Here is a 24257-nt window from a genome sequence, read left to right as displayed (position 1 = left end):
TGGATTTTCTGGAGAGAGGTATAAAAATAAAAAAAATAAACAAAAGGAAGGAAAGTATGTAACCGTTTAAAGTAATAATAAATAAGGATAAAAAAAACATAAAATTAAAAGACGATCAGAGTAAATCCGATATCTGTTTATAAAGGAATGGTTTATTGGATAGAGAATTATCGTTTTTACAAATCTACTTAATAATTACTTATATACAAACAAATAATGAGCGCAGTTTGTATCCAGACACATCTAAGAATTTGAAAAACCCAAGGCTGATATCCCTTCCTCACCTGTGCAGGTGTGATCTTTATAAGGACGGTTAGCTCAGATTTAGGACTGTCGGAAAGAGTGTTTCTGGTAACTCTTCCAGGCTTACAGAGTAAATAATCATTCTTTCATCTGCATTTGTTGCAGCAATACAAAAAAGTAGTTTTGCTACTATTAATGACACTTGTCTTGCCAGGACAATGCTGGTGAAAGTTGCTGTTCCCCCGAGACATTTCTCCCCATAGATAATTTTCACCCCCGCCTTACCGAAAACAGCAAAAGTTTTCTCTTCGTTGCCTTTAAAGGACTGATAGTGTTTCAGCACCTTGGACAGTAGCATCAGAGATAGATACAGCACAGAGGGGGAGACTGAATGCTGGAAAGCAGGAGAGGAGGAGGAAATCACAGCAATTAATAGTGAAATACACAGTGGCGCTCACAGAGGGGGTCATAATGCAGCAGGGAGTATATGTTACCCCCATAGCACTCCGGAACACTGGCATTCAAAGGACTGTACAGCCTGAGATGTCTGGACTGGACATTGCTGTCAGGCTGGGTATTTGAAAAGAAGTCATAACATTCCAAATTTGTTCACAGTCTTCCATAGGCAACAGGTGAGGGGGAGGACAACCAGTACTTACATGCATGTTGATAATTCAGTTCCCTGCCTCAAAATAGCACCAATATTGTATACACATATTAATCAGTAAGGTCTAGCAATATACACACACTTCCAAGCCAGCCATCTGTCCATTTAGGACACTTTACTACTTGAACCTTTATTAGACACAGGGTTTCCCAAACCCAGTCCTCAGGGCTCCCCAACAGTGCAGGTTTTCCATATCTCCTTGCTGGAGCACAGGTGTATTCATTACTGGCTGACACATTGTAACAGATCCACAGGTGGTCCTAATTATGTCACATGTGATCCGGAAAACCTGCACTGTTATGGAGCCCTGAGGACTGGGTTTGGGAAACCCTGAGACAGCAGCTAATATCTCAGTCCCTGGACTTCTGGATATCACATTGATCGCTGTGCGCCATGACCTGGGATTGCAGCTGCAGGTCACTAGCTGTCATGAACTGACTCACCAACTTATCAGATATAGGCAGTCTTTAGGGTGACATAGAGCGGTGGGAAACACCAACAAGTTAACGACATCCACTTTTCAAGAAAACAATATCCAAGTAGCGAATAGTTAAGCTTTTCGCCACTTGTTAAATTAACCCTACGGTGAAAGCTATACATGGCAAATATGGGGTTAATATTAACCCTTTAAAAACTGGGTGAAGCGAAAAATGAGCTGATGCTGTTGATGTTCCTGCGCTCAGACAATGAAGGTATGTTGTTTGGAACATCCCGGGCTCTTGCGATTCTGACTTGACATTTTCCCATTATAGTGAGCACAGTCTTCTAGATCACTTGCACTATGAATGCTGTTTGTGAAGTTCTTTATATATGATTTGCTAATCAAAGGGTTTGTCCAAAATTGATAGTCTTTGAAATGAATTGATCAGGCCACACTGGCGGCTCCTGATCACGTTCCCAATGATGATGTAATCGCTTCATTGCTCAGCAGTGCCGTCATGATGCGAAATGCACGTAAACCTTGGATCTCCCCTCCAGAACCTCTCAGAGCAGAGGTCCATAAAGTAGGAAAGAATGGTGCATTTCCGTCTGGGGTTACAATCCGCAAATGGTTTCGCAAAGTGTTCGCATGGAGACACTTTTGAAAAGCAGAAAGAGAGTGTGCACATATACATATGCTGTTTTATATTTTCAGTTGAATATTATTATTTTTATACATTGGTGATGTTCTAAGATGACAGCTGCCTTTTTGGCGCATTGTCATTGTATAGACTTTCTGAGGTCTAGCCATCAGCGGCTTCTTAGAATCTCACATATTTCCTATAAATCACCATACTAAGTTTGACAGCTAGATAAAGAATGCTTTTTATCCCTGTGTTAAATGACTAACAGTGTATGTATTGATGTTGTTTGCCCAGTCCTTGTCTTAGGGCTCTATAACCTATTTACCAACACTTTTTCATGACTGTGGTGTTTGCCATTCGTTTTCATAGGGGCCGATGCATTGAGGGTCGTAAGTCAATTTGTGTAGCGAGTCTTGCTCTAAATCACTTGTCTCATGCCCAGAATGTGGGTGCACACACGTGCCTATGCAGACTTGTCTGCTTCTAGCACGTCCACCTGCCCCCATGCCTAGACGGGGGAGAGAAGGGGCGTGAACATATACTAAAAGCATATTCACGCAAATATTAGAAGTATACTTTTCATCTGCTATAGGGCGATGATGACTTATTGCAAAGTTTGGAGCAGAGAAGGGAAAGGGGAAACATGATAGAAACTTTTAAATATATCAAGGGTTATAACAAGGTGCAGGAGGGAAGCATTCTACAAAGGATGAGAAGTGTTAGAACATGAGGACATGTACTGAGACTGGGGGAAGTAGGGTCAGAGGAAATGTGAGGAAAAACTACTTCACAGAAAGGGTAGTGGATAAGTGGAATAGCCTCCCATCAGAGGTAGTAGAGTCTAATACAGTAGAGCAATTTAAACATGCTTGGGATAGACATAAGGTGATCCTTTCAAAGAATAAAGGATTAAATAGGGTTGGAGGCTACCATTGGTTAAAAAATGGGCAAACTAGATGGGCCAAGCGGTTCTTAACTGCCGTCCAATTCGATGTCTCTGTTTCAAACCAATGTTTAGATCAAAGGTGTCATTTATAAATAAACTCTTTTCTCGTCCCACTTGTCTTTTATTCACATACTCCTCTTGTCCTACTTCCTTCCTTTTTTTGGTTCAATGTTTAGACTCATTTAGGAAACCCTCTGGTAATAGCTCCATAAAATGTATGTTTTCTTGAAACTTTGGGTAGAGTAGTATCCGCGCTGTGCATGTTGTTGATTGTGAAACTAGTCTCAGGTCATAACAATATAACATAACCGTAGACGATCATAGCGATACAGTTACACACCAAGGATACAAGTACATTTCCTCTTCTTCTCTCTCTTTTTGCAGGCACACTGACAGGCTTGCTGCCCTTTACAGAGTACGCTGTAACGTTATCCCTCTGCACTTCATCTGGTTGTAGCCAGAACTCCCATGTTCTGAAGATCACCACACTGGAAGAAGGTAAAGTAATTCCAGAGGTCTTGACTTCCACATTTAAGTCATGAATAATAAAACAGAGGATTTAAATGCTGCCGAGCCATTTGCTGGAGAACCAGAACCTAATTTGATGACAAAGTGCATTGCCAGAGCGTAATTGCTTCATTTTTTTGGGGGGGTGCTTAAATGAATCAAACTCCATACCCTTTAATGACATGCATCTTTAATAGCTGTAATGCAGATTAATGGACTTTTTAATTGCTGTTACATTGTTCATGCAAGAGCCTTGTCATTAATACGAAGCATCTGAAAGATTAATGAAAGCTTCCTCATTTTACTAGGGCTGAGAAGTATATCTAGAGACAGTCTGACTAAAAAGAATTGATTGTATGGCACAGTATGAAATCGAGAATCAAATGGTTGCTTTCTTTGGTCTCTTTTAAGTGCTAAAGACTAATACAGGCAACAGTTATTTCAAGTGAGCAGAGCTACCAAATGCCAATTGGGAGACAAATTAATCATTTTAGCATGTGCACTATTAATCAGATCCCATTCCAGTCTGTGGCAGAAGAGAAACCCCCGACACAGTCCTTTTGATTTAAAAATCGGCATTGTACAGTAGGAGGATGACTTTGTGTTTATAAAAGCTATCTGCTTTACTACGTGTCCTCCATGTGTTGTACTTTCATGTGATTGTTGGGTATAAATTATGAAATACAAAAACTTGGAGCAACAGAGACAGAAAAATCACTATTTTCACAGTAGTAGATAGAAACTCTGCATAGCAGCTAATGTGTAATCTGAAAACCACTTATTCCTGGTAAATCATCCCTTAGTCTTTTATTTATTTTTTTTCTTTTGCTGATCTCCGTCCCTCCATTAATATAATGTCCCATGTCACAATCGCTACCACCCATCACCTGGTGTCGTACTTATTATGTGTCACCAATAAAGTCTATCAGTAGCTTAAAATGACTATTGTTTTATTATGCTGGCAGTAAAACTTGAGAAAAAAATGTGGTATGATGATGAAATAAGGGGCATCCCGTCTCCTCTGCAAACTCTGTCGCCCAAAGCCCGTGTCTACGCGGTCTATCCACCAATCTGGCCCTGAACGGGAGCCAGAGTCTTTCCTGTTCTATAATTTAAGGGAAGTTAACTTCTATTAGAATTGTTATCTAATCTTGGCAAATGGTAACAAGAAGATAATTTATGATCGTGCAAAGGGATATCCCGAATACTGTTTGGTGTCGTAACCCATTATAGGGCAGCACGGTGTCCTAGTGGTTAGCATGTTTGCCTCACAGCGCGGGGTTCATGAATTTGATTCCCGTCCATGGCCATATCTGTGTGGAGTTTGTATGTTCTCCCTGTGTTTGTGTGGATTTCCTCCAGGTGTTCTGGTTTCCTCCCACACTCCAAAAACATACTAGTAGGTTAATTGGCTGCTATCAAATTGACCGTAGTCTCTGTCTGTGTGTGGATGTTAGGGAATTTAGACTGTAAGCCCCAATGGGGCAGGGACTGATGTGAATGAGTTTTCTGTACAGCGCTATATAAATAAATGGTGATGATGATGATCATGATGTGCGCAGATTTTGGCCACTGGCAGCATCTGAGGGGTGGAAGGTAGGTGGATCAGGAGCAGTCCTTTTTGAAGGTGGATGAGGCAGATGAGTGCACTTGAATTTACTTCCAATGAGAATTTATTTTGCTGGAAACTTTTATTTAAATGAGAGAAAAAGATGGAGAGGGCATATTTCTATGGGCATTCCTTGTTTTATTAGAGAGCGCTCAGCCATTTTTATCCTCGCAAAGGCCTCACTATGCCATCACTTCCTTGGTAGAGATCAGGCTTTGCCCCTTCCAGTTGCACTTCTGTATGAAACTACACGACACACAAAATTCCTTGTGCAATAGAGACAGTCCCAATATCCCCTCACTCTTATGATTTATGTTTGGTATAACCAAACAGTATATTTTAGGAACAAATGGAAAATATTAAAGTAATGAAGAGGGTGATCCTAAAGTGGTTGTGACTTTGAAGTGATGTTTTCACTCTCCTCCACACACATTTCTAGTAGAACTCACAAAGTGGGCAGAGATTGATTTCCTGGGGACAGTTCCAACACTGAGATGTGGGTATGTAAGAAGCCAGAGAGCCACAGGTTGTGTAGGCCTTCGGTAGACTATAATCAGTAGCACGGATGACAGCTAAATACAGCCAGAGCTGGCGCTACCATTAGGTAAACTTCAGCAGCTACCTAGGGTGCCAATGGTTAGGGGGCACCTAAAACACTGAATGAGAGACTTAAGGGTATATATCGCAACCAATCAGATTCTAGCTGTCATTTTGTAGCATGTACTAAATAAATGATAGCTAGAATCTGATCTCCACTTTTCAAACCCGCAGTTTAGTAAATATACCCTTAATGTGACTCATCCGGTGATTTTACTGCCTCCGCAGCTCCCCCCAACACAGAGGCCACTGCCAGTGATACGCTGAGATTGTGGCGCTTGGCTATGATGTCACGGCCAAGAGACACTCCCAGAGTCCGCACTTCCCACCAGCTAAAGTCAGAAGCATCAAAGATGGGTGTTTCGGAAGGGAAGGGTAAGAGGCACCACTTCCCAGTGAGGTTGGGGCATCCCCAGTGCTTGCACTGACCCCAAATATGATGATTCTTGAATGCAGCTGGCGAACAATCAAAATGATGTCATAGAATTTCAAATTCCTATAACATAATACATTACAATACATCATTGCAATTTATAGCCAGTGGGACTCATTAACTAACATTCCATTCAGGTGCAAAATTTACACTGTAGTAACCAACATCTGTACAACCCCGAAAAAAGATTGTACAACCTAAATTGTAAAAACCCAGATAAAATCAAATTGCTAAAAGGATGCAAAATGTACAAAAGAATTGTACATTTTTGTTTTGTGAACTTTAGTTAATACTTCACAAAATGAAGTCATTATTTTGGTGATTCTACTCTGACAAAGTATGATGAATGGGTATCGATGGTGGCAAAGACAATCACATTATAAAAATAAGCTATTTCAGGCACTTTCTTTAATGCTAATTTGCATACTGAAGTAAGGATGCATATGAATTGCAAATACTTGAAAAACAAATCATGGATTAATGCAGAGACACTATCCAATAGGCCATCGTTATGCAGGAATAGATTTTCCTACAGAAATCAAATAACACTATAACACTACTGGGAGCTTGTGTTTTTGCCTCTGCAAAGAGTAGACACAAAGTCAATGGGCCGGATTTCTACTTTATTCCATTGCACTAACAGGCAGAAAATGGATGCAAAATGGGTAACACACCAGGAGAATGTGCATATCTTTATTTTCCACTTGTGTGATGGGTTTTTAATAGTTTAGATTGATTATTTTTTGAAGGCAATGTAGGTTGATTAGCTGATGGTTGAGTTATATACCTGTTATATGAGAACGTGCATACAAGTTATAATTTTGGCTACACATACTGCGGTATCGCAGTACGTGTGGCTACAAAATTACCTTTACTACTACTACCCACCAACAAATCCTAGTGCTACAACTATCCAAATTGGACACTGATCCTGTCAATTGACAATCATAGTGGCTAGCAGAATCAGTCCATGTGTGGCTGGAAGTTTTAGCATAGATATCAACAGTGGAGAGCATTCAATCATTATAAAACATACAATATCACAATAACTTTAATTTTTTCTATTTTGTGCGTGTATTTTTAGTATCTATAGAAATTATTCAACCGTTTGAGTTGTCATTTTGTTGCACTTCTCATTTTATCACTTTTATGAGATTGTGTATTTTAATTAAATTAGGCAAAACTATATCTTAATGTATTTTAATCTGTTTTAAGTATTAAATATTTGTAGGGATTCTCCAGTTTAAATATATGAACGATCCTCCAAACCCACTTATAAACCCGTAAAAAACATAACTGATATCTTTTCATACTTAACCATTCCGGGGATTCCAGTGCTGATTAAGTGTTGTGTAGACACAATGCAAGATTAAACTACTCACCCTCAGTCTATATGGGAACAGATTAGGCAGACCTCTGTTTCTATGCTGTTCTCCTGCCTCTGTAATAAACTTACTGAGAGTCACTCCTCATTTTCAGGTATGTCCTGGTTACATCATATAAAGTTGTGACCAAGTTACAGGCAAAATGCATTAAGCATTACAAACATGTTTATAGAGCAGAATGAGAGAAGTTCAGATAGAGGTTGGATTTTTATGACTCAAGTAAGTTGTTCCAGAAATGAGCCTGGTAAGAGAAAGCAGAGGGGCTCAAGTTAAGTTGAACGCAATTTGACTTATTTGCCATATATTACACTTTTTTTTACATCTGCAGCAACTCACAAAGCACTTTCAAAATTAGCGTTTTGTGGGCATTTTCAGATGTAAGAAAGTGTATTACATGTCAAAATCGCAAATTGTATTCAACTCAACATTATCAACATTGGTCCCAGAGTATCCAGATGCTTATTGAATTTAGGAGCTAATAGCTTCTGGAAGTAGATCTTAGGTGATACGTACTGTTAGCTGCACTGAATGTGGTCTGCTATGGTAATAGGGTCATTTGTCTAGAAAGTATTTTAAGGGCTAACAGGCAAAGCGCTACGGAATGTGCTGGCGCTATATAAATAAATGTTGCTGATGAAAGCGGTCTTTACATCTAAAGTCTAGGGACAGCCATATTAGATCTGAATATCATAATGGTGTGATTTGTAGGTAAACAGCAAAACAAAACTGCTGATTGGGTCGTAATGTGCATTAGGTTTGCTATGGCAAATGTGAGTGGCTGTATTATAAACTACATCTCCATATTCTATAATTTGCGTTAATATCTGTTACGCACTACCCTTTCTGGCCAGGAGAGGCAGGATATGTTTCTGCAGAGGCAAGCCTAGTTTGGGAGACATTTTGGATGTAAGGTCATCTCTATGCAAACCATATGAAAGATCAGGATATATAACACATTACAGAATAACAGGGGATCTGTAAGGAAACCTGTGTCTGCAGACCTGTCAAATGTTTTCCATGCAGGCTGGACGCAGGTAGCTGACTGGCGAGTAGTGTCTGCACACTGATTGATCATCACTGGAATCACTGCAAGTACAGTTCAAACAAATATAAAAATGATATAATTACTGGGAGCACTGTCAGAGGAGACTCAATAATCAATTTTAACCCCTTTTTAGAACTGAAACTAGGACCTGGCTTTGTATGTATAGTGTGATGTTTCTTTCATATAGATGCACTTTTGTGTTTTGAGTGTTTAAATGTTCGGAACATGTTCATTCTACCACCACTCACTTCTTGGTTCCTTACACCTGAGTATGGTCAATTAAAAACTATTAGGAAAAGTACTGACGCTCCAGTGAAATACTCCTAAAATACACCTCTACTTCTGAGTTCACAGCCAACAAAACAATACTGTTAAATGAACCCCCGAATCTGGTATACGTTCACACTCGGTGAAATCTCTTTGGGTTCGAAGGTGTTAATTATGTTCATGTTTTCTGTAAAAAGTATAACTTCCACCTGTATCATTGTCTTCCAGCTCCCAGTGATGTTCAGGCACCTACTGCAGAATCTTTTCCTAATTCATTATATTTACACTGGTTTCCTCCCAAGCATCCAAATGGGGTTATACAAAAGTATACGCTATACATGGATGGATGGCAGATTTTCAGAGGGAATGGGACAGAATATAACGTCACAGGTAAGTAATTGTTATATGGGTTTAAATGACATTGGAAACATTACTGTAGATATTTTCAAGCAGTCCATAGAAAAAAATGAATGAATAAATATCCTAAATAATTAATTGTGCACCCAAATTTTTGTGTGTCCCATTGCCCAGCACCATGACAATGTATGTAACTAGATGAATGGATGGTTGATAAAACAACAAAATGACGTGGGGAAAATAAAATATATGTAGCAATTTCTTTGCCACTTATACACACAGGACCTGAGTCATTAAGGAAAGTAAGGCACAAAAAAAGGAGTAAATGTTCTCCGGGACAAACCATGTTACAATGCAAGGGGTGCAAATTAGTTTATTATTTTGAACATCTGTTAAATACTAGCTGTTTTTTCATCTAGCACACAAATACTTGATAGCTTTATTTTTATACTGAAATTAAAGTTGATCTAGAACATGCCCTATCCCAACTATAAATCTGTCCCCACGTTTTAAATTTACCTCCCCCTCCAATGCAACATGGTTTTGCCCAGGTGCAAAGTTACTCCGTTTGTATCCTTTGCTCTCCTTAATGACTCAGGCTTACAGATTCTACCATCAAAGTAGGAAAGTGAGTCTGGATTTTTTAATGTCGTTAAAGTCACGTTCGGCCATATTTTGTCCATAACGTCTGTGTCGGTGAGTTAATTAGTACCCCACCCCATGCATTTGCAGGATAAGATAGAGGCAAAACTTTGCACTGACTGATGGGATCAGGGGCATTTCACAAGGGCGAGCACTAGTGTACCTAGTTTTCCACCCATATGCGAAAAATTTAGCAGGACAAGATTATTTAAGTGGGATCTAGTGGTGGGAGAATACAGGAGTGTTTTCTGCTTTGAAATAAAAAATGATTGTGGTCCTCAAGGGTGACAAGGATGGACTTGTGGATGCTGAAGTGATGTTATTACTGTTTCCAGCATGCAAATGTTCACATGTATCTGCAAACCCACAAAACCAGATAGTATGCTCGTCACACAGTTTATACATGCCTCTAACTTGCACTAGACAGATAAAAACTATGCACTGACTGGTGGTTCTGGCTCACTGCACATTTTGCACCTAATTGCAATACTAGCAAACGTGCCTATGTCCTTATCCCACCTGCCAATCACCCTTCGTGCTCCCTGGACCAGGGTGGACGCAGAATTTTTGGGGGTTGCAAAATTGTGACAGAGAGATGTATAGACCCAAAATCATTTTAAAATATCAGAGAAAAATTGTTCTCAAATGTTAAAAGAAAATATGAAAGAAAAGTGCAGTAAGGTTTTAATCTTTATCTATTCCCACGGTGAAAGCAACGAGTCATCCTCAGACAGGTACTTGAGGATAAGTGAGTAGGAGGAACAAGGACGACGACAGACGCAGGCATGACAGCCCCCTCCCGCTTTACATCTTCAACCGCAGTAGCACTCGTTCATGCCTCCGTTATGCTATACAGTTCTAATTTTAATGGTAACGGATCGAGTGACAGAGGTTGCCGTGAGCCTTTTAAAAAGCCAAGTGGAGATGAGTTTAGAAAAATACTGGAATCTTAACATGAAGGAAGCTGGATTTTTAAATAAAGGACGGGTTTGTTTTCACCTACCGCTTATCAACCTGCCGTGGAAGGACAGGGGGAGTGCTACGAGTGTATTACATACTTGCCAACTCTCCTGGAATGTCCGGGAGACTCCCGAATTATGGGTGGGTCTCCCAGACTCCCGGGAGAACATGACAGTCTCCTGCATCTGCCCACTTCCTAGTGAAGTGGGCAGAATTAAATCGAAAATGCCGCGATTCACCGGAAATCGTGCCATTAGGCCAAAATGAGGCAATTTTCGGAGCCCCGTCCCCTGCACGCCCACCTGTCCTCGGATCATACTTGCCATAAGTTGGCAAGTATGGTGTATTAGCCTAGGTCGGCCAGTGCCCTTAATCAAGCCCTGGCCTGCACAAAACACACTGGTTGGCAGATAATTACCGTATTTCCCCATGTATAAGATGCACCTTTTCCCCAAAAACCTGGGTGCGTCTTATACAGGGGTAGCGGGGATGCAGGGGGAGGGTCTGCGTTACGGTGGCAGCGGGGAGGTTCGAGGGGGAGGAGGACAGTGTTACAGTGGCAGCGGGGGGATCCAGGAGGAGGGGGGCAGCGGTACAGCGGTATGCGCGCATCCAGGAGGAGGGGGGGCAGAGGTACAGTGGCAGCGGGGATCCAGGAGGAGGGGGGCTGCGGTACAGCGGTATGCGCGCATCCAGGAGGAGGGGGGCAGAGGTACAGTGGCAGCGGGGGGAGCGATTGCAGGGAGATCACAATCAGAGCAGCCGGCCAGCACACACTTGACAGCTACTTGACAGCTACCGTAATATTTTATATTTTCAAATTCCGGGGCCAAAATTAAGGTGCGCCTTATACATGGGGAAATATGGTATATGGGATATAAAAGCAGAGAACAGCATTGCTAAAAATGGTCTGTACAGAGCACTTAGACTCCTTGAAAGTCTATTCAACATGCACAGCCTGTTTGGTTAATGTAAGCTTGGTTTTAATTGGTCCAAACTGTCTGGAGTTACATTCAAAACTGTATGCATTGTACACCTCTTCCCCTCTTTTATTTGTCTTTAAACATAGATTGTTATTGTTCTGACACATTACCAGCGGCTGCTTTGTATTGCATTACACCTTTAGTAATGTAAAACATGCAAAAAGAAAATTGCATAAATCTCTGCTTCTCATCCAGCCAGGTTTGAGCTAGTGCAGCAGTGGGTCAGTTGTGACACTGAAAAATGACTGCAGTTATAAAACCTCCTGAAGGCCATTGAATTTTTCTTATAATAAATAGCATACATTTTAAGTCAAACTTTTTCATTCTTTATTCAAAGGTAATGGGTTTTTGTAACCATAGAAACAATGTTGTGCTTTATTTTTATTTTTTTAGGTGAATACATAAGGGATGAGAACATTTATTCGTGAATATAAATGACCATATTATGCGTTATTAGTATGGCAATGAAATTCAAAAAAATCAGATACAGGTTAGAATTAGGACCATTTAAACAAGTTGTGTGTTTATAGTTACCCAGGGCCTAGTGTGCGTATAGACTAAAGTTAGTTATACTCGCAAACAGTCCTGGAGGTAAATGTATCAAGCTGAGAGTTTTCTGGCGGGTTTGAAAAGTGGAGATGTTGCCTATAGCAACCAATCAGATTCTAGCTGTCATTTTTGTAGAATGTACTAAATAAATGATAGATTGAAACTGATTGGTTTTTTAAACCCGCCGGGAAAACTCTCAGCTTGATACATTTACCCCCTGGTCTTCTATTTCCAAAGTCAATGGGGTTTAGCACTTGGAGGATGTGTTATTGTCAATGTGTGGGTGGTTTTGGTGGATCTGGCCTTGCCTTTGTCTCAGCAAAGACATGGCCAATGTTGTCCTATTTTAGGTCCTGTATGTTGGGGGCTATGTCTGGTATGCTCCACTATACCGAAGTGATATCCCATGTCCTGGCTAACAGACTTGGTAATAAAAGTAGGGACAGGACAGTGTTTAGCGTCAGAACTGATATAGGGTGGATGCAAGATATATTGAATAGAAATTATGGGCCTGATTCATCAAGGAATCTATTCTGAGCGCAACCCGCGCTCAGTATTACACGCACGTATTTAGGCTTTTCGTCCGTCTGAATTCAGCAGGTGGACGGGGGCAGGGGGCAGGTCTGCTGCGCTCTTCTACACCGAACTCAGGTGGATGCGTCCAATACCTATGCGGGATTATAAATCCACAAAAGAGCGTACAGGGGGAAAAAAATAAATCTTTCATTATTGTTACCTGATAATAATAAAGGCATTAATGTTAAAACAGTAAAAAAAAAAAAGTGTTTTTTTGTTATTTTTTTTCTCCATGAAATACATTTATTAGAATTTTGTTAATGTCCACTGAACATAAAATACATTTTTACAGTTGCTCCTGATTGCAAACACATGTTATAGCATGCATACGAGACTGTCATCACTTCTGATCAGGACTTAGACTAGCCCTGTAGCTGGAGCAAGAGATACGGCAGGAAAACAAGTTACTTTGAGAGGCTCAGAGCTTGAATTGGACGTGGATGCGTGCGCTCGAGTTTGACACGACCCTACTGTAAATCCACTACAGCAAAATGCCTTGCCCAGTTCACTCCCCAAAATCGTAGGCTGTAGTAAGTGTCCTTTGCGCTCACAGGCGCACGGAACGGGATTGTGTTCACGGACGTTTCTGCCGGTTATGGGCATGCGCAGAGTGAATTTACGTACAATACGCTCAAAATCGGCAGATAGGGGCCTGAATGAATGAGGGCCTCTGTGTCTGGACTACAGTTTTGTCAGTCTGCATAATAACTACTATAATAACTACTATAATAACTACTATAGAGTCCTGTAAACTGGGGACCGCTAACTACCTGCCACTGTTTTTATACATAAGATTGGAAAGCTTGTTATTGTTTTTATCACCCAAGACATTATTTTGATGTATTAATCTTCTCTTATCAGCTAAGTTCCGTGGTTTTCGCTTTTAACGTGTATGTTGAGCAAGACTTGGCCATATAGCAACTTGCTGCATAAAACTTAAATGGAACATATTAATCAGACATTGGATCCACAAGACCATCTCTATTGTGTTTACTAGTTCATGTTTTACATAAATAATAGTCTCATTCATTAAGATCAGAGCAGCTTTATATTGTGGTTATCCATCTATATGCTGTTTGAGAATACTTGTCATGTGTGAGTCACTGATTGATTAACATTATTGTGTTGGCTACAGTTAGACCAGGGTTTCCCAAACCCAGTCCTCAGGGCTCCCCAACAGTGCAGGTTTTCTGGATCACATGTGACATAATTAGGACCATCTGTGGATCTGTTACAATGTGTCACTCAGTAATGAATACACCTGTGCTCCAGCAAGGAGATATGGAAAACCTGCCCTGTTAGGGAGCCCTGAGGACTGGGTTTGGGAAACCCTGAGTTAGACTATGCCACCAACCTATTCCAACTAATCAATCAGAGGCAAATAAGCAAATTATAGCAAAAGACGAGACAGAACCATGGACAGAAGTAGCTTTAATAACAATAAAATGATTTGATTGGTTAAGAGATCCGCTGCTCCAACCTGTTAAATATTCTTGACTTCTGCTAGAAATCAATAAAGTTTTATTTATATCGAGAAACTTTTCTGACTTCCACAAAAAATGTCCGGTGACTACTGACTGCATTAAGTAGTTGTTAGCGCGCTCCTGTCCTTATTGTGCAACCCCAGCTGGGGGAACAAATTCACAAAGCAGTAAAGAATGCAGAGAACTCTCAAAGTGCAGCTTAGAAACTGGCAAAAGGGTGAACATTCTCTTTCAAGCAGCAAGCCCACATAGAAGATTGTTTTTTTCCCTTTAAATAGCAAGTAAAGTACCTTTTAAACATGGACCTGTGATTTTTGCTACAAATCATTATTTCCTTTTAAAAATCTCTCTGGTTGGCAACCAAAAATCACTGCCAGACATAGTCAGTCCGCTACACAGACACAGGCTCGCAGCTCTTGGCAAGTCATGTGATGGCAGAGGGGGGAGAAGGAGGATGTCCCAGTGCAGACAGAGTTCAGAGGGACATTCCAAAGCCTCTCCGCTCACCACATCATGTGCCATTTAACTGTGGTTTAATAATGGCAAAAGTGAGAGGGCTGCCTCCCTGCTTGGTTTTCTATGTGATCGAGTTAAATTGTGTTTACACTGGGGTGATGTAGGCAGGGGCAGGCTGGCCTGCGGGGCAGGGGGGCATCTGCCAGTCCCAGGGCTAAAATTTGCCAGCCCTCCCCTGGATGTAGACACCTTCAATTTACAATTCAGCCTAGACAATGAGTGGGACATCTTTGCTTGAATAAAATTAAATAGCATCAAATAAACACTTGGGGTTATATTTACTAAACAGCAGGTTTGAAATAGTGGAGATGTTGCCTATAGCAACCAATCAGATTCTAGGGCCTGATTCATTAAGGATCTTAACAGGATAAACTTCAGAAACTTCTTATTTCAGTCTCCTGGACAAAACCATGTTACAATACAAGGGGTGAAAATTAGTTTTCTGTTTTGCAATAAATACTGACTGTTTTTTCATGTAGCACACAAATATCAACTTTAAATTTCAGTGTACAAATAATCTATCAAGTATTTGTGTGTTACATGAAAAAACAGTCAGTATTTAACTTATGTGCAAAACAAAATCCTAATTTGCACCCCTTGCATTGTAATATGGTTTTGTCCAAGAGATTGAAATAAGTTTCTCAAGTTAAGATCCTTAATGAATCAGGCCCCTAGTTATCATTTATTTAGTACATTCTACATTCTAGCCCCTGGTGTGACAACTACAATAGCAATATATGGTAAAATGTATCTCACACTGTACATTATAGGCCTGAATGCTTTATTACATATCATTAGAATTCTGTGGTGACTTCTAATATCTGTTATAGATTACGCAGCTGTGCATTTTTCACTATAACACAAACGCTTTCTTAATGAACACTGAAGTGATGACAACATCAGCAGTCACCGTTTATGTAGACATTATTCACAAGACTTTATCCTTATATTAGCATGGCTTGTGTAGTACACTATAACAACAATTGTAGATATACTTGTTGTAACATCCACAAACGCTCATTCTAGTATAACAGTGATATGAAATGGAAATCATGATATTTTGTATAAGTCCTGACATTGCTCTTTCGTATACAGTATTCACGGCCGAGATAGCCAAAGAACAGTGACCTGTATAAACTAGAATGCACAGTCAGCGATTCTAGAAGGCCAGGCCAAGCTGTCTGCGCTGGGTTACAAAACTCTTTTTTTTTTTTCCCCCCATGTCCTTTTCTTCCTAACAGAAGGATGCTCTATATTGTATTCATTAGATTAAATAGCATAGATCAGGGGGAAAAAAAAAAAAGCATTATGTCTATTTCTAGTGAGTCTATTGTATCATTTTCTGCTGTGATGCATTAGTGCAGTGTTGAAATAAAATCTGCTTATTGAAAATCCTTTTAAATAGTGTTGCAATGTTTCCTGCTGTTACAATCTGCTTTAGGATAGCAGTTATCCTTGCTGCGGATTTCAGTTAACCTTGCCACAGACACTAAGCCTGAAGCAAGGCAGACTTTAAAGGGTTTTGATTATGAAGCAAAACCCTGTGGTGTCATTTCAGTATAAAATCACAGCTGAACAAGCTTGGGATGTCTTGGCCCTTCCTCTGGAAACGTAGTCATTCTGTGTGCCACACTAACTCTGCCTCATTTCCAAATGCTCGACTATTCTCAGGCTATTAGAGTGCCATGAACTTACTAAAAAAGATAAGTGGATACACTAGTGAGGCATTAAAGGATAAATGCTCTCGGTGGGATCGGTGTCAGGAGATGCCGTGCCACTGCGGGGTGAAGATTGTTGACTAGCAAGACGGGGAGGCTTGGATAAAACGAAACATGGTCTATCTACATTATTAATGTTGTGACAAATCACTCTTGTACGCTATCTTCCAAGTACAGAGACATGGCATGAGAGTCAGAAAGCCAAATGCATTCTTTCAATAGCGCTGAATGGAAGACAAACAAAATCATTTCCAATTATTCCAGTTCCTTGTTTTCTGGTCACGTCTAGTTTAGTCACTATTATGAGTGCTTTAAAGGGGACAGTACAATTATCGGATCTTAATAGGGTCGCCCAGAACAAGATAAAAATGAAAAAATGCGAGGTTCAAAAATTAATACTTGCTGCTGTTTGGTAATAATGTTATATGGAAGCTTCAGTTCCTACAGACACTTTGAGGAGCACTGCTAAACAGTTTAAAGAGGAGCGAATACCCGGGGTGGTGTGGGGAAAGTAAATGTAGTATAATATGGTTTAGGCATGGTGCTCCAATTTATGGAAAACTAATTCAGAAAACTTTAACGGCCGGGTAATCTTAGTAATAGATCTCAAAACTGCATTAAAATATTATATAATTGCAAATAGAAAAGCTCCAGATATACAAAGATTAGCCAGTTTATTTGTATCAGTATGAGCCTTCCTCATGAACATGTGGTTCTATTTTTAAAAAAAATATAAAGGGATGTGGGCTAAGCTTGTTTGTGCCATTTTTACCCTCTATTCCTATTCCTATCGTTTCTCTAGGTTACTAGTGAGCAATGGCCATGCTCTCTAAAGTTCTCTAATCCAGAGGCTAGACATGGCTACAGTGGCAATGTTAAACTCTTGGGAGGGGGATAGTGATGCACAGCAGGAGCGAGTTGGTAGGAAACCAGGGTACTCAGAGAAAGCCCATGCTATCACGGGAGAATATACAAACTCCACACGGATAGGGTTCCCAGGAACCAGGGCTGATTGCGGTACATAGAACCTTCATTTATATATGTCAATTCTAATGCTTTTAACAAACAATACAAATATAAAATTACATTACTACAATTTAATATAACAAATACATTTATAGTCACTTTTACATGGCAATGTACCTTTCAAGTAAAACAAATAAATTAAATATAATAAAATTAATAATTAATTAATTAATATAATAAAAACATGGATATAGAGGAAATACTGTGTAGCCCAATAGTACTGTCTGTATAGTACTGATAGAGAACACTGCGATACTTCTCAGTTCTAATCTTGGTATTCACTTCTTTTGATCGTCACACCAAGTATAAAGAGGTTCGCTGTGAGGTAAATCCCTGTTGGATGTGTTACCTTGTACAACATTTCAATAAATGCATAGGGCCTAAGCTAGAGTTGCATTTCCACAATGGTGTAATGTTGACAAACTGAGAATGCCCATATCTGGAATCCGTATTTAGCACTGCACTCAGTACTTTTTAAGCACGGCCCTTTGAGATGCATCTTATTCATTTTGAAATATGAAAAGAAGTGCTATTTAAAGGAGAGACATATAATCAATGTCACATTAACATTCTGCCTTATATAAGATTCACTTAATTTTATAAACACATTTATAATTTCACTGGTTTAAAGTTAAACTACCATCTATGTATAAGATATTAATAATAGTTCCCCTTCCCTGTTGCCCTTGGGCTTCGCTGTTTCTGCAATACAGAACTAGCAAATCAATAAACTAGACAATTTTAAATGGCGGTGGAGGTGGGTGTGAGCAAGAGGGCCAATCACAAGCTACACCCTCTTGATTGGTCCTCCCACTAGGATCCCTCTCTTCCTCCCGGTCTTCAGTTAGGGCTGAAGAAGGAATAGGGAGGCCACGTGAAGCAAAATGGCTTTGCAGAGCAGAGGCGAAGGGTGCCTTAGTAAAATCATTTACAAGTGGTAGTGCAGCTAAATAAATCGCCAAAACTTTTAGTGAGCTGAAAATTTAGTCAACACTTCCAATTTCTCCTGCTAAGTCTTTATTATATGTTACAGTCGATAACGGTAATAAAAATAACAAATGACAATACTATATTCAGGAAGGGAAACAATACCCATCTGACTTGTTAAATGACTGTTTAAAATTTATTTTAACCGTGGCCTATTCCATCAAAATGAATATATCAGTGTAAAAGAGGATTGCTTCGTGCCACATGGCTATTGTTCTTAAGATAATAAGGACATATTTGGGAAAAAAATGTGAAGCGTAAAAATCTAGGTTAAGGAATAATATTTTGCAGTAACTCACCTAACATCAACGTTGATTAATGGATTATAATAATGGTGTTTGTGGACTCAGGACAATTAAATTCATTGGTGCAAATATGACATTGATGAGAGAGAGAGAAAGTGAGCTTAGAGTGAAAGGCTTCGAGGATATTCCAGGGAACTAGAAATATGTTCTTGTGTTGAATGCAATTACTTGGTGTATTATTATTCTTGTAACTAAGCAGAGATTTAGGGGAATATTTACAAGCCAGCAATTTTCATGGCGGTTTTCAAACTGCCACCTATGGACTGCGGTTTTTCGCCTAAAAGCAGGATTTACTACAGGGACAGGCTGGTAATTTTTTGCCTCAGGGGTCGACACTCGGCTCAGTAGGACCATTTTAAAGGAAAAAATGCAGGTAGCCCAGTGACCCAGCCCAAGGTAGCCAACTAGGGGACCACCCCTGGGAGCAGATTCCTCCCTGCCCCTGAACCCAGTAAGCCTCTGATTTACTATCTAGCAGTTTGAAGGGTGAAAACTTCAACTGCCCATGAAGTGTAGCACGGCAGCACGGTGGCTAAGTGGTTAGCACTTCTTTCTTACAGCACTGGGGTCATGAGTTCAATTCCCGACCATGGCCTTATCTGTGAGGAGTTTGTATGTTATCCCTGTGTTTGTGTGGGTTTCCTCTGGGTGCTCCGGTTTCCTCCCACACTCCAAAAAAACATACAAGTAGGTTAATTGACTGCTAACAAATTGACCCTAGTCTGTGTGTGTGTGTGTGTGTGTTAGGGAATTCAGACTGTAAGCACTTGCTGGCACTTGAAGCATGCACTATAAATTGGTGGTTTTACTAAACCGCACTTTAGTAAATTTCCCCCCTACAGTAGGTAATAAGAAAATATAAAAAAATATATGTGGACCTGAGCACCTCCAAGGACATATGGCAGTTAATTTGTTATTGTTAATGTTAGAGATGGAAATAATATATTGAACATAATACTTTGGAGTAGAAAAATGAAGTTGTGGCAAACATACACTGCCACGAACACCCAGCCTGTCCCAGATACAGCAATCTGAACAGCTGGCCGTGACTGGCGTCACCTTAGTCACTTAGCAATGAATACACATTTTCTGCCACAGCAAAGGATTTATTATGGTGTCCTTCCGTTCACCAAAACCACTAATTAATGTTTCACACGCAAATCACATACATATGTAGCATGAGCCTCCCTGGGCTTCATAATTTCACAAAGAATCACAGAGAATATGCTTGATAAAATGTATTTAATCCAAAAAATGTTTTCAAGGCTTAGTTACAAAAAATCAATAACAAGACATGCAATATGTTGCACAAATAAGTTTCAGAAAATAAAATAGGAAATAAAACCAGAATTACTACTTACTTAGTTAAGACTTGGTATGTGAGGGAACACAATTGAGAAGAATGAGACATTTCAGTCTCGATAGACCCCCTCAAGAAAATGCACACATTATTGTCTAAAGCAGAAGATTTTAAACCTTTCTCCACAAGCTCTCAACTCCCACCTTTGGGGATTAGCTGTCAATAAGGACAGATTGATCTCCCGAATGTCACAGGGCTTTCGAAGTGAGCTAGGGATGTCCTGAGCTCTGGAATGTTCACAGGACCTGATTTCTCAACTCTGTTCTTTCGGCTTGGCTGGTCAGGTCCACATCCTCTGCATACCAAAAAAACTCATCAGAGCTGCTTATCTATCTATCTCTGGATAAATTCAAAAGATTAATGACATTTGCAAAGGCTCAATCTCATGTCATTTAGCAAAGCACACATTGAGATTACATTACAAGGTTACATAAAATATTCACATTGTCATACATGAATTCGTCAGAAAATATCATCATTGATATATTACATAATCGTCTCATACACGCTAAACGAATTTTCACCAAGGATCTCGTACAAAGTTCCGGTGACTTTAATTTTGAGTTCCGCTTTTGCTTTGCTATTCCGCATTTTGCACAGCTGGGGCAACAACGGTATCAGTTCATTCTGCACTGTGATGTGGGTGAGGTAGGACTGGATATTCAATATGATAGGGGGGATTCCTCAGGGAAGAAATAAGGCCAAATTCCATGGAAGGAACTTGCAAAACTCCCCACCTAATTGCAGAATGAGGCGAATATTCTGTGGAACAGTTTGGAAAACGTTACTCTACTTTGGAGTAATTAACTATATAGACGGACACAAATGGTTTTTTAATTTTCTAATATGAAAATGAATCATCTCTTAAATGTTCTCCAGTTTTATGCCATAAGCTCGCAGAAAATCATTTTCTCCTTAACCAATCATTTTTTTGCAAATTGAGATCAATGAAGTTCTTCCAACAACAGGCAGAAATCAATAAGAGGAAACGCATCATTCATGGCTAGTCTGTGACTTATAGCAGTACTGACAGTAATCGGTAGAGTATCCATAATCTGCAGTACAATTTCTAATAACACGTCCGCAGCCGAAATGCCTATGGATCCATGTCTAATATAACTAGGACTCGTCTGCTTTTTTTTTTTTTTTTCTTTCCTTGTCCATATAAGAATATGCTTGATTTTATGCAAATTGTGCAATCAAGCAAATGGTGAAGGAGGTGGTGTCACTTTTAATAGCCCGGGCAGAGACCATGAACACAACACACTGTATAAGTAATATGTTCATAATGTTAAATACTAAAGAGATAGAAAATTGAAGATTTTTTTTTGTTTTTGCATTTCGTTTCATTTACCATTTGTGATTGCTAATGTATTTTATGGCTGAAACGGGATGTGAATGATAACGGCCTCTAACAGAAAGATCACGTAATATGGGAACATTTAGGAACTAACGCACATAATGTACATTATTTTGACAGCACTTTTTTACGGTTGTCATTGCTTGTGTTTAAAACACACAATTTCACAAGTTAGTATCATATAGGCATCTCATTTTGTTATTTTATAAATGATACTATTATACATTATGATATTATACACTTTTGAAGAAATATTATGTATATTGTGTGTATATATATATATATATATATATATATATATATATATATATATATATATATACTATGTTATGTGCTATTATTGGAACTATGACTATTCTTCTTTCTTCACTGTACTATATTTACAATTATTTTGCAATTTTGTTGCAGATTTGTTCAAATTACAGCAACTACTGTATATTTTATTTCACACACGGTGTCATAAAAAAAAAACCATTCACAAAATATTAAATATAATATATAGTTTAGTCCTTCGAATCACAGTGCATGACTTGTCTGCCCTGCGCATACACAAGTGCACACCTCTATTCTGCTTTTTTAAGATGCTTTGCATGGCGGTTTGCATTGTTGTGTTCTGTAATGGGAATATGCATGTTGCAAAATGATAAAATGTCACTTGAAGGTCCTGCTGACGATCACTTAAGGTCTACCCTTTCCATTACAACTTTTAAAACTGGGTTCAGCCCACTAAATGCACAACAAACCCACATAAATGTCTCCTGCCCTTGAAGCTCATTAGAATATAGTATCTCGTCCTGGTATATAAAATCTAATGTGCGCATTTCGGTGCATAATTAGGCGCATTACTGCGACTGCCCCTCACTCTGCAAAGAAAACCCCAATTTGTCCAGCTCCTTTCTTAAAAAGGGGAAATATTTTCCACAAGTACCCCCATCTTGACACACTGGCATGCCTAGGCCAACTACCTGTCATTAAATACCAGTGAACAGGAAGTTCTTCACCTATAATAGCCGCCAATTCCCTTAAAGCAAGTTGTGCTTAGCGGTACTCAGTTGGCTATAGGACATATACATTGCGTTTATCACCAAGGGATACAAGGTACCAGACCTAATGAACAACAAAAATAAAACAGGATCCCACATCATAGACACAGAAGACAATGCCAGGCCAGGTTGGACCACAGTCAGGCAGATACAGCACCAAATCAGTATTTAGTAGACTATTCCAATTATAAGGCCAAGCTCAGGGCAGGCAGAGATCAAGTAAGATCAGGGGGTATATTTACTAAACTGCGAGTTTGATAAAGTGGAGATGTTGCCTATAGCAACCAATCAGATTCTAGCTGTCATGTTTTAGAATGTACTAAATAAATGATAGCTGGAATCTGATTGATTGCTATAGGCAACACCTCCACTTTATCAAACCCGCAGTTTAGTAAATATACCCCCAGGAGTCCAACAGGGTCAAAACACAGTAGAAGCACAAGTAACAGCATGCCCAGGAATCAAGTAGAACTTAAATAGGCACATAATTGCTGCCCATTTCTCATGAGTGTGCCCACTTCTTCCATCCCACTACAGGGGGAAGCACCATCGTGAGCGCCCCCTCTAGTCACTTGCAACTGGCTGCACAGGTCCACCAGATGTCGCACCCAAAATCCTACAGGTCATGCTTTTAGTCATAAAAATGGGCAAAATGGATCAAAAATTATTTCAGGTTCCTCAAGCTTATTATAATATACAGCAATGGACACAATAAAAATGCATTATCTGTTGCCATTTTGAACAAATCAGTTGCCTAATGACAGACTATAGGACATTATTTAGCTTTGAAGTGATTCATCTATGTATTTAAAGAGACTTTCTCAGGCAAGTTCACTATAACTGTAATAGTCCATGTGATTCTATTGGGCCAGACGATTACTTTGGCGTAATTTCCTGTGCTTGATTTTGTACTTGTAAAGTAATACCTGGAAAATTTGCAAACATAATTTATTTTTATTGCAATTATTTTCCACTGTTTCAATATTTAATGTCTATAACATATAAAATTAACAGTATGTAGTTCAAGGTGATACTTAAAGAAAACTCATAAGAAAAAAAGTAGCATTCTCTTAAATAAAAAAACAAAATCTCGGAATAACAGTCATTGTTCTGGCCATTAAGGTGGAAACAACTTCTGGTTAAGAAAAGTTAGAGCTAAACAGAGATTAAAAAACAAAGACTGCTGTAAAATACACTAATAGGGAAACAATAGTCGTAATATATCTGTATCATGATCCCCTCAATGTACACATTTGTGTATTATGTGGGCACTTTATAAATAAAGGGTAATAATTATAATCAGTGACTTGGAATTCACAGTACCTAATGTTTCCAAGTTAAGAGCTGTTTTGAGAAACGTTGCTATAATACATGAATCATAGACATGGTTCTTTTAGATAAATGGCTCAATTGGGCGGCTACGATGGAGTTCGCCGCGGGCGTATTTTCTCCATGGGGCATATTTCCTGGTTTAAGGAAGGCACTAGATTGTGCCCCATGTTTGCCCCACTGCATCAGTATTTTTTTAGTTTGAGTTCTAATTAAATAGGAAGAAAAAAAAACTTTACTGCTGTCAAATAGCTGTTTGTCTGAGAAAGCCGTGAAGGCAATTTGACCTGACATGTTTA

General features: G+C 39.4%; 1 protein-coding gene across 1 annotated transcript in view; it reads left to right on the top strand.

Annotated features, from left to right (window-relative positions):
• The window catches only part of USH2A (usherin), a 558840-nt gene that overhangs the window by 259850 nt on the left and 274733 nt on the right, over positions 1-24257 (top strand). Inside the window, exons 31-32 of the mRNA XM_075204257.1 lie at positions 3305-3418; positions 8992-9153. Coding sequence (XP_075060358.1) covers positions 3305-3418; positions 8992-9153 — 276 coding nt within the window. The remainder of the gene's footprint in view (positions 1-3304; positions 3419-8991; positions 9154-24257) is intronic.

This window comes from Mixophyes fleayi, chromosome 3 (assembly GCF_038048845.1).
Source record: "Mixophyes fleayi isolate aMixFle1 chromosome 3, aMixFle1.hap1, whole genome shotgun sequence".
NCBI lineage: Eukaryota > Metazoa > Chordata > Amphibia > Anura > Limnodynastidae > Mixophyes > Mixophyes fleayi.
This window is presented reverse-complemented; position numbering and strand designations above follow the sequence as displayed.